The sequence below is a fragment of the Chaetura pelagica genome, unplaced genomic scaffold, assembly GCF_000747805.2.
Source record: "Chaetura pelagica isolate M959 unplaced genomic scaffold, ChaPel_1.0 scaffold125, whole genome shotgun sequence".
Taxonomy (NCBI): domain Eukaryota; kingdom Metazoa; phylum Chordata; class Aves; order Apodiformes; family Apodidae; genus Chaetura; species Chaetura pelagica.
This window is the reverse complement of record NW_009953392.1, coordinates 38,410-49,392: the sequence shown is the minus strand read 5'-3', so window position 1 is coordinate 49,392 and position 10,983 is coordinate 38,410. Positions and strand designations below refer to the sequence as shown.

Here is a 10,983-nt window from a genome sequence, read left to right as displayed (position 1 = left end):
CATTTCCTCTGGGATGCAGTTTATTCCACTGGATCCCAGTCTGTGGCAAGCTGGAGGAAGTGGTATTTCCAGCTGCTGCTGATGTATCAGCTGGAAGATGGCTCTGCCAGCTCAGAATGGTTTCCCCAAGGCTGGAGTTGGGGGGGTGCAAAGACCTTGGGAATTTGGGCAGAGAGAATTCCAGATTTTGTATCTGATTCCCCCAAAGAAAGGATATTACAGAAAAAAAGAACCCCCCATCAGTAAAGAACACAAGGAGCACCTCCAAAGTCTTCTTTAGGGTCATGATGTTTTCACTGCAGACTTCCACGTTGTTTAAGGTTACCTGGCAGGAACAAAGCACAACAAAACAAGGAGAGTTGGTTGGGATTTCCCAGCACCTCAGCCCCAAATCCCTCTGTTTTCTCCCTCTCCAGCCTGACAGGGCACAAAGATGCTGTTGTGTGTGATTCTTTGATCCTCTGGTTTGTCATCTCTGTAGAAGATGCTTGTGAGAAGCTGCACCAGTGTGTGCCTGTCTGAACAGAGATGTCTACAAAGTATCAGGCCTTCAGGTGTTTAATTGCTCAGGTGAAAGACAAATTGTTTCATAGACTCCTAAAATAGATCCCCAGACTGGTTTGGGTTGGAAGGGACCTTAAAGATCCTCTAGATCCAACCCCCTGCATGGGCAGGGACACCTCCCACCAGCCCAGGTTGCTCCAAGCCCCATCCAACCTGCCCTTCAACACTGCCAGGGATGGGGCAGCCACAGCTTCCCTGGGCAACCTGTTCTAGTTTCCCTTCCCCACAACTCCTCCTACACCAGAAGAGCCACCAAACCCACCAGAAAAGACTGCTTGGCCTCATCAGTGCTTTCAATGCCTTTGGTATCAAACTTGCCCTGCTGCAGGCTGCTCTGCATGATGTTCACAGCACTGGTCACTCCTCTCTGGAAGTCCTGGAAGGTGGTGGCTGGGAAGCCCTGCTTCAGCTTGTTGTACAGAACCTCCCTGTGGGGCAAAGAGCAGATGCCAGGGCTCAGAATGCTGCAAGTCACAGCAGAGCTGTGCTCTGTGACAAGGGACAGCACTTTGGCTCAGCTGGCACCTGAGCAAGGGAAGTGAAACCCCACGGGGACAAAGGAGAGCAGACAAATGTCTCCTGAGAGCACCCAAAGGACACAAGGATGAAATGAAAACACCACCACCCAGTTTCTGAGCTTTGGCCCAGGTCTTCAGCCACAGTTCCCCACTCCCAGGTTGGGGTGGAAAGCAGGAGCAGGACAATATCTGGAGGCTCACCCCACCTTCAAGTCACAGAGAATGACAAGGGGTGACTAAGTGCCACCAAGCAGAGCATGGTGACCCCACCTCCTAGGGATTTTGGGCCAGAGAGTTGCTTTTCCTCTTTCCTGTTTGTCCTACAAGTGATCACCATTACTGGGAGAAAAGTAGGCCTAGCTCCAGCTTCCCACTCCACACTGGTGCAGCTTCTCACGAGCATCTTCCACAGAGATGACAAACCAGAGGATCAAAGAATCACAGAATCATAGACTGGTTTGGGTTGGAAGGGACCTTCAAGATCATCCAGTTCCAACCCCCCTGCATGGGCAGGGACACCTCCCACCAGCCCAGGCTGCTCCAAGCCCCATCCAACCTGCCCTTCAACACTGCCAGGGATGGGGCAGCCACAGCTTCCCTGGGCAACCTGGGCCAGGCTCTCACCACCCTCACACCAAACAATTCCCTCCTCATGTCTCACCTCAATCTCCCTCTTCCAGTTTTAATCCCTTCTCCCTTGTCCTCTCCCTCCCTGCCCTTGTCCCAAGTCCCTTCTCAGCTTTCCTGGAGCCCCTTCAGGCACTGGAAGCTGCTCTAAGGTCTCCCTGGAGCCTTCTCCAGGCTCAACACCCCAACTCTCCCAGCCTGTGTTCTGGGATGGAAAGCAGAGAACACAAGGAAGACCACCTGACAGCCAGCAGTTTGCAGAAGGTGGAGGCCCATCAGAAGGAACCTGGTGTGTTTTCTTTACCTGAAGTCAGACTCCAGCTCAGTGGTGGAGTGGTTGATCATGGCACAGAGACAGTCAATGTTGGAGCTGGACAGAGCACGGCCAATGCATTTCTTGACTATGTAAAACACATCATCCACCATGCTGGAGGTCAGCTGGCCCTTCTCATAGCTGTCCATGGCAACAGCCTGCAAGGAAAGCTCTCTCAGTGCCCAGAAGGTGCCCTCAGAGCAGGGAGACTCAGCTGCCACCCTGAGCTCACCAGGAGCCCATAGACCTGGAAGATCTGGCTCTAGAAGATACTCAGGGGGACGTTTGGCGTCCAAGTTTAGAAACAACCACTTGCTTTTCAAAGCCAAAGGAGATAAAAAAGACCTTCTGAAGAGCTGCAGACCTGCCAGGTTCTCATCTCCCACCCCAGGGATGGTCAGCAGAGGCCTGTGGAGCAGCAGCCTGGGCCCTACCTTGTTGACAGTCTCCCTCATGAAGTATTCCTCCATGGTGATGTAGTAGCCAATGAGCTCTTGCATGGTGCAGCTCAGCAGGCAGTTGTTGAGGAGCTTGTCCAGGTATTTTTGGTGCTCTGAGGAACACAAGAAAAGAATCATCAGCAGGGGCCAAGTGCCAGAAAGCAGCTCCACCCTAATCCTCTTGCTGCCTGTCAGGTGGGCACCCAAAGGACCCAACACCTTCAAAACCCAACCTGGAATAAATCACAGGCCTCAAGTGTGGAGCTGATATTGCTGAGCCTGCATTGGCAGGTGACAGAAGTGATTCCCCTGGGCTACCAAAACCCTGAGCCTGTTTTCCCTGTGTAGGCCTATGCCTACAGTTTCCCTGTGCCTCCAGTGCCCAAAGGGCCCTCCCTGCTTTGGGGACCCTCATTCATTGTGCTCTGCAGTCATTCCTAGTGTTGGTTTCCCTCTTGGAGGGAACACCCAGAGCTGCAAACAGGTTTGAGGAGGCCAGGCTACAGAACCCTCTTCCCCGGGGTGCTCCCAGAGCATCTCTGCAGGTCTTGTGTCACTCTGCTCTGCCACTAACTGGGATGTAGCTCCACTCTGGGCAGCCACAGAGAACCTGTGAGTACTGCTGCTCAAGGTGTTACCTTGCTTTACCTCCTCTGAGGCCATGGAGTCCCCCACCTCAAAATCAGATGTGACTCTTCTCTTGATGAACCTCAAGTAGAGCTCACTGCGGGCGTTCATCAGGGTGACTTCTGTCAAAATAGGGTCAAGTTCCCTGGGAGGGACAGAGCAAGGATGAAGGCAACATAGACCATAAAAGGAGAAGCACTAATTGAATTTAGTTCAGTTGTGTGTTCTCTGCTCTTTTCTTAGGAGTTCAGCACCACCCCTTCCCAACTGTGGCAAAGCACAGCAAAACAAATGGACTTATATGTGCAAAGAAGGCACAGCCTGGCAAGAAATCCTCATGGACCTGAGAACAACCACATGAAAAATCACAGCAGGACCCCAAGCAACCTGCTCTCACTTCAGAATCAGCCCTGGTTTGAGTGGGAGGTTGGACTGGAGATGTTTGGCAGCCCTTTCCTACCTCAGTTTTGCTCCAGTTCTGAGCCCTACGTGGCCAAGGTTAGAAATGTCCCTCTCCAGGTGTGTGCTCCTGTGCACAGATTCATCTTATGCCCTGAAAATGCTGAAGAATCTCTCCAAGCTCAGGAAATGTGAGAGAAAAAAAAGCCCATGATGATGCAGAACAGAGTGTTCAGATCAGAGATGAATGAGGGGAAGGAAAAAACCCAACCAAACTGCAACATCAGCTGCTTTTTTTGTCAGTGTGCACAGAACTTGGAAACCCTGCCCAAAACCTCCCAAGTGGGACCTGGAATTCTTGTATTTCTTTGATGGAGGAAAAAGGAAAAGCTCAGAGAGCCTGGGATCCATGCACAACTGTGGATTTGAGAGGAAACAGTAAGTGGATCTTGGAGGGAGAGGACAAGGGGGAATGGATCAAAACTGGAAGAGGGAGATTGAGGTGAGACATGAGGAGGAAATTCTTCCCTGTGAGGGTGGTGAGAGCCTGGCCCAGGTTGCCCAGGGAAGCTGTGGCTGCCCCATCCCTGGCAGTGTTGAAGGGCAGGTTGGATGGGGCTTGGAGCAACCTGGGCTGGTGGGAGGTGTCCCTGCCCATGCAGGGGGTTGGATCTAGATGATCTTGAAGGTCCCTCCCAACCTGAACCATTGCATGATTCTCTATTACTGCTGAATTAATTAGTCCTGCAGGCTAACTGACACATCTTGCTGGAGAAGCCATGCAGTGCCAGAGGGCACTTAGAGCTGGGCCTTATTTAAGGGGTCAGCAAATACTGAAGAGAAATAAAAAAAAGGAGGGAGATGGAAAGAACTTTGGTTCATTACTAAGAACCTGATGTTACAGAGACTCTGCAGCAGCAGCACAGATTAAGCAGGAGCCAAAGATTTATTCCTAACTTTGTCACAAATTATCTGCTCTGTGTTTTGGGCTCTGAGGATCTTCCTCAGATAAAGATAATGGGAACAGGCAGTTAAGAGTCTCAGTCTTTCATGGACAGTGATATCACAGGCCCTCCAGCAATCTTGAGGGTCAAGGCTTTGAAAAGCAATGAGTAAGCAAAATAAAGGTCCACCAACAGAATTTGCCTTTAGAAAAGGGCAGTGAAGGGCTCCTGACAGTTGGATGTTGTGCTTTAGAAGTCACAAAGGCTCTGGAAGCCTGGGAGAGTTATCTAAATGCTAAGTAGTGTTAATTAGGGATGAAGAGTGCAAGGTTAGAGAGCAAAAAGAGGTTGTTTGTACCTTGGTTCAATCTTCTCTGCAGAAGAACTTCTCATCATGCTGTTCTGGACTTGCTGGAACTGCAATCACAAAAAAAAAAAGGGGGAGTCTTCATGCTGTAGGCTAAGAAGGTGCCCCTCACCAGGGGGTGACAGGGATGCTCTGCAGGAAGCACTGCCAGAGGAAGGAACTGCACCAGTTCTCCTCCTGCTCAGAGACAGAGCTCAGCTGTGCCAGGATGGGTGGTGGGATGAACCCCAAGTGACCATGGGACAGTCACAGCAGCCCTGCTCCTAACAGACAGGAGCACAAGGATGTCCTGCAGCCCCACTGGCCTCTTACCTGCCTCTGATAGTCCCTCTCCTTGATGAACCTGTCCACCACTTTCTCCACCTGCCTGTCACACTCCACCTGCAGGTGCTTGATGAGGGTGTAGAGCCTCCCTGGCCCATAGTAGGTCTCCACAATGGGCTGGTGGGTCTCCACAACACGAGCAATCCCTGCAGGGAAGCATAAGACATTCAAGCAGGAGCTCCCATCCAGGCTGGACCCAGTAGAGCTATACAAGTTGGCAGACAGGACCTAGCAAGGGATTATCCATTCCCCGGATAACCAGTTCAGACTGTCCATCTTCTCTGCAGTGCCTCACAGGAGGCCTGTCATCACCACCCTCCTCACATGGCATCTGCTCTCTGCAGATCATCAAACCCAACTGGTTTGGGTTGGAAGGGACCTTCAAGATCACCTAGATCCAACCCCCTGCATGGGCAGGGACACCTCCCACCAGCCCAGGCTGCTCCAAGCCCCATCCAACCTGCCCTTCAACACTGCCAGGGATGGGGCAGCCACAGCTTCCCTGGGCAACCTGGGCCAGGCTCTCACCACCCTCACACCAAACAATTCCCTCCTCATGTCCCACCTCAATCTCCCTTTTCCAGTTTTGATCCCTTTCCCCTTGTCCTCTCCCTCCAAGCCCACAGCTCAGAGGGGAAAGAACTAGAATTCAAAGCATTTAAGTGGCTGGAGTGTCTCATCCCTTGTTATTTCCAATCCATCAGCAGAGGAGAAAGGAAGAAGATGGTTACCTTCAAAGAGGAGTGTCAGGGTGTCTGCAAAGATGACAGCAGCTCGTCGGTCACTCATGTCCGTCCCCATGGCCAACTGCAGGTTCTCCTCTGCTTTGTTGGCCACCTGCAGGACAACAGGAGCAGTCAGCTGGTGGCACTCTAAGGTGCTCTTCATCCCATAGGGTGGCCCTCTCTTCCCTATTGAGCCCTGGGCCTTTGGTGGCCTCCCCCCTGCAAGAGCCTGTTGAAAGGAGGAAGGATCCTTTCCTCTCTTGTGGAAAATTCAAGGAGAAAGGAGAGGCAGGAACTTGTTCTTCCTCTTTCCAGGCTCCCTTGTGTGAGCTTGAAGCAAAGACAAAGAGCAAGACACAGAAAGGAGGAGCCAGCCAGCCCTTGGGATCTGTGCTCAGACACCAGAAAGCCCATCCCAGGATGGAAAGGGCAGGGAGAGAGATGAACAAAGGCCAGTGCTGGATTCTAAGATTCCAGACTGGTTTGGGTTGGAAGGGACCTTAAAGATCATCAAGTTCCAACCTCCCTGCTCTGAGCAGGGACCCTCCCACCAGCCCAGGCTGCTCCAAGCCCCATCCAACCTGCCCTTCAACACTGCCAGGGATGGGGCAGCCACAGCTTCCCTGGGCAACCTGGGCCAGGCTCTCCCCACCCTCACACCAAACAATTTCCTCCTCATGTCTCACCTCAATCTCCCTCTTCCAGTTTTAATCCCTTTTCCCTTGTCCTCTCCCTCCCTGCCCTTGTCCCAAGTCCCTCCCCAGCTTCCCTGTAGGCAAGACTACAAGCCAGAGCCAAAATCTCCTTCCACAACATCTCTGGAAGGATGTCCCACATCCTTTGATGTGGAGTTCAGCTTCTCCCTAGGGCGAGTTTTGCTTTTCCCTAGGCAACATCTGCTTTTCCCAAGGAAAAGCTGACAGCACGTGTCCCAGAACCCATTACCTGCTTGCAGAGGTACTCAGAGAACTTGCTCAGCCCTTCTTCATGTAAACCCAGCAGAGGAAAGATCTTGAAGAACCTTTCCACCTGGGGCAGGTCTCCCTGCTTCGTTGCTGTGTTAAATTTCTCAGTGACAATCGCCTTGAGACGCTGCTCTGCCTCCTGCAGGAGCTTCAGGTTGGCATCAATGATGCCCCCTAATCAGAAAGTCAGAGAAGAAAGGGAGAGGTGACATCACATTAGTGCCCTTATCAAGACCTACTCTTTTTACCCCTGCAGAGAAACCAGCACTGCACCCCTAAGGTGAGAAGGCAGGAGACAAACTGGAATTCCTGCCTCAGCGTCTTCTGTAAGACAGTGAGGTTTTTGTTTCATTAGTTCAGTTGTTTCCTGTTCCCTCCAGAAATGCAGCTTGATCTGAGGATGGTGTCCAGTGTTTTGTCAGTCTTTGGACACCCTTGTCACACTGTGCTTCTGTTTGGTGGGTACTAATGGTGGGATGAAGCTAATGCAGAAGGGAGCTGCGGGGTGAGGATCTGTCAGTGGGCACCAGGAGGCTAAAGTCATCATGAACCATGGCATTTTAACCCCAGTAAGGGTTTAAAACTGTAAGAGGGGAGATTGAGGACATGAGAAGGAAATGGTTCAGTGTGAGGGTGGTGAGGCCCTGGAACAGGGAGGTTGTGGCTGCCCCATCCCTGGAAGTGTTGAAGGGCAGGTTAGATGGGGCTTGGAGCAGCCTGGGCTGGTGGGAGGTGGAGACTGGGATCGTATGATCTTCTGCTCCACTGGGCTGAGCCCATCTGCCACGGGAGATCATGCAGCCTGGAATGACCTCCTGGGAAGGTGACTTGAGGCAGGTTCTCCTCCCCAGCAGCACTGACCCTCCTTGCCCTGCCGACTGAGCTCGATCACAGACTTGTCCAGGGACAGGTAGCGGTGGATGTGCGCGGCCGCCTGCTCGTAGTCCTCGTTCCTCAGGGCTGTCTGGACCCCATCCATGCAGAACTTCAGGTCCAGGATGTCATCAGCTCTCTGGATGGCCTGGTAGAGTCGATTCTGCAAGAAGGGGAAGCAGTAAGGCTTCCTGCTGGGGCTGGGCCAGGGAGAGAGAGAACTGGGAGGAGACGACAGGAAGGCGGGAGGGAAAGGAGGAAGGGACAGACTGAAGTGACAATTCCCCACATGGTAAAAAACCTGCACAAGAAGAACCCCCAAACTCCTTCCAAAGTTCTAAGAACAGCTCCAGAAGATGACCAGTATTCACCTGTGAAAGCTCAGGCTGCTCTAGCAACAGACCCAGGCTCAGCACTCAGACTGCTTTAACCTTACACTGCTTTGACCAGCAGGCAGGGACCAGAGACACCAGCACCCACCATCTGGACTGGTTTGTTGTGCTGGGACTTGGTGGCTCTAAGCCCATCAGAAATGTGACAGCCTGGATTCCTGACAGCTCTTGGGGGACACTAACCACCTGCACTGTCCTCAGAGCTGCACTAGCTGACCAGAGTGCTCACCAACATTAACCTCAGCTTAGTGAGAGGACAAGGGAGGATGGATTAAAACTGGAAGAGGGAGATTGAGGTGAGACATGAGGAGGAAATTCTGTAGTGTGAGGGTGTTGAAATTCAGAGAGTTGGGGTGTTCAGCCTGGAGAGAAGAAGGCTCCAGGGAGACCTTAGAGCACCTTCCAGTGCCTGAAGGGGCTCCAGGAAAGCTGGGGAGGGACTTGGGACAAGGGCAGGGAGGGAGAGGACAAGGGGGAAGGGATGAAAACTGGAAGAGGGAGATTGAGGTGAGACATGAGGAGGAAATTGTTTGGTGTGAGGGTGGTGAGAGCCTGGCCCAGGTTGCCCAGGGAAGCTGTGGCTGCCCCATCCCTGGCAGTGTTGAAGGGCAGGTTGGATGGGGCTTGGAGCAGCCTGGGCTGGTGGGAGGTGTCCCTGCCCATGCAGGGTTTGGGACTAGATGATCTTTAGAGTACCTTCCAACCCAACCCAGTCAGTGACCCCATGATTATTCCCCATATCCCACCAGGATCTGCACAGACAAAGGGGGGATGCTGAAGAACCAACTTTTAGATGGGAACCAGGCATGATTCTCCCCCTTTGCCCCCTGCAGCACCAGAAGCAGTTACCTTGGCAATGTCCAGCTGCCGGACTTTGCTGCTGACGTTCTCGGCCAGGCTGCAGGTGAAGCTGATCATCCCTGCCAGCTGCTGGGCATCCCCCTCGATCAGCTGCAGCTTGGGGCTGGACACACAAGCAGATTTCAGTAGCATATTTAAGTAGGAGATGGTTAGTAGAAGCAGATTGGTTCTTCCCCCAGACCCAAATGTTACATTTCGTTCCCTTCCTGCAGGAGCGACGCGTCAAAATCATGGAATCATCACATTCCAGACTGGTTTGGGTTGGAAGGAGCTCAAAAGATCATCTAGTCCCAACTCCCCTGCATGGGCAGGGACACCTCCCACCAGCCCAGGCTGCTCCAAGCCCCATCCAACCTGCCCTTCAACACTGCCAGGGATGGGGCAGCCACAGCTTCCCTGGGCAACCTGGGCCAGGCTCTCCCCACCCTCCCCCAGGGAAGCATTTCCCCTCACCCCCAGAACACCAGCACCCTGCACACCAACAGCCCAGCTCACACGTTCTCCTGCCATCCACCCTCTTGCAAAGGAACAGCAACACACTCCCAAGTACTTTAATTGCTGGTGATTTCATTGCTCTGAGCAACCTGGGCTGGTGGGAGGTGTCCCTGCCCGTGCAGGGGGTTGGATCTGGATGAGCTTTATGGTCCCTTCCCACCCAGTCTATGACTCTATGATCTAACTCCTGCTCCCTACCAAAAACTGACTGAAAGCCTGACATTTTCTGGGAATGAACACGGTTCCCTCACAGCACTGAGGCAGATGTTCCCATCCCAAAGTTAACAGGGAGGAGCTGAGCAGTGCAGGGGAGGCAGAAGGAAGAGCAGAGAGGGGGAGGAATCACTGACCCCATCCGATGAAGTGCCACCATCTTGTTCTCTATCGTGCTTTGCTGCTCCAGGAGGGCATCCAGCTCTTCCTGCACCACTTTCTGAAACAGAAGGAGGTGGGAAGCCTGGGGTGCCCTCAGCTCCCCTCCTCTCCAGCAACCCCCACAGCCCCTACCCCTCTGAAAAAAAGATGGGGACCAGGCGAGGCGTGGCAGGGAAAGACCTGCACTCACTGCTGTTAGAAATGAAATGTAGTGTTGGTTTTGCATTCTAGTCTTAAAAACATAGTGTTTGGTTTGGTTTATATATATATATATATATCTTAGTGTTAGAAATATATAGTTTGTTTGAGATAAGTGAGATATCTGACACCAGGAGTGGTTTAAACATATAGTTTGTTTGAGACAAGTGAGATCTCTGCACAATCTAAGGACACCAGGAGGGGTTTGTGGCCCAAGGAACTGAGGGAGTGAATTGGGCTCCATCTGGGGATCCAAACATGGAGCAGGATTTGTGGCCCAAGATCAGACCCAACAAAGCCACTTCTATCTTGCTGCTCAGGGCAGGATGACACCAGTAGATTTGTTAATTGGGAAGGCAGCCCAGGGGGCAAAAAAGGTCAAAATTTTACCTTAAAAGGTAAAAAGTGACCTGCTAGAATGGGATGTGTGAGCAGGGGGGGGGAAACTTACAGGATAATTAGAAGCGTGGGATGGGCTGGAATCCCTGGAGTGCCCAGCCAGTGGGGAACCAGGGGAGGGAACTTAGGGAACAGGGAAGATAAACCGTTCTTCACCTGCCTGTGGGTGTGCCTGCTTGTTTAGCTCACCCCTTCTTGCAAGAGTGTAAATAAACTGCTTGGCTGAAGGATCTGGGTGGGCCTGATCCTTGGTGCCACAAAGGTTTCTCCCAGTGCTGCCCACCTCCTGCTGCCCCAGCAGGGCAGAGAGTTGGCACCCACTCCAGAGCTGGCTGTGCAGGGAAAGCACAGCACAGGCACAGCAAGCAGGCAGTGAAATGGCCTCCAACAGCCTCCCCAGCTCCAGCCACATCCCTCTGTGCTAGGCTGGAGCAGAGAATGAGAGGGATTCAAAGCAGAACCCAAGGGGTTTCCTCCCAGGGCTAAGCTGGCAGGCAGGACCCATCCTGAAAGGAGCCACCTGGGAACCCCCAGGATGGCAGAATGGCCTTCCAATCAAGTCACACCATCCACAGCA

At 52.6% G+C, this 10,983-nt stretch overlaps 1 protein-coding gene across 1 annotated transcript in view; it reads right to left on the bottom strand.

Annotated features, from left to right (window-relative positions):
• The window catches only part of COG4 (component of oligomeric golgi complex 4), a 15,702-nt gene extending 5,838 nt beyond the window's left edge, over nucleotides 1-9,864 (bottom strand). The window contains exons 1-12 of the mRNA XM_009998303.1: nucleotides 9,785-9,864; nucleotides 8,928-9,042; nucleotides 7,675-7,849; nucleotides 6,794-6,987; nucleotides 5,855-5,960; nucleotides 5,112-5,269; nucleotides 4,791-4,849; nucleotides 3,101-3,234; nucleotides 2,457-2,575; nucleotides 2,014-2,180; nucleotides 827-992; nucleotides 263-325 (exon numbers count right to left, since the gene is read on the bottom strand). Coding sequence (XP_009996605.1) covers nucleotides 263-325; nucleotides 827-992; nucleotides 2,014-2,180; nucleotides 2,457-2,575; nucleotides 3,101-3,234; nucleotides 4,791-4,849; nucleotides 5,112-5,269; nucleotides 5,855-5,960; nucleotides 6,794-6,987; nucleotides 7,675-7,849; nucleotides 8,928-9,042; nucleotides 9,785-9,807 — 1,479 coding nt within the window. The 5' untranslated portion in view covers nucleotides 9,808-9,864. The remainder of the gene's footprint in view (nucleotides 1-262; nucleotides 326-826; nucleotides 993-2,013; nucleotides 2,181-2,456; nucleotides 2,576-3,100; nucleotides 3,235-4,790; nucleotides 4,850-5,111; nucleotides 5,270-5,854; nucleotides 5,961-6,793; nucleotides 6,988-7,674; nucleotides 7,850-8,927; nucleotides 9,043-9,784) is intronic.
• Nucleotides 9,865-10,983: the final 1,119 nt, after the last annotated feature.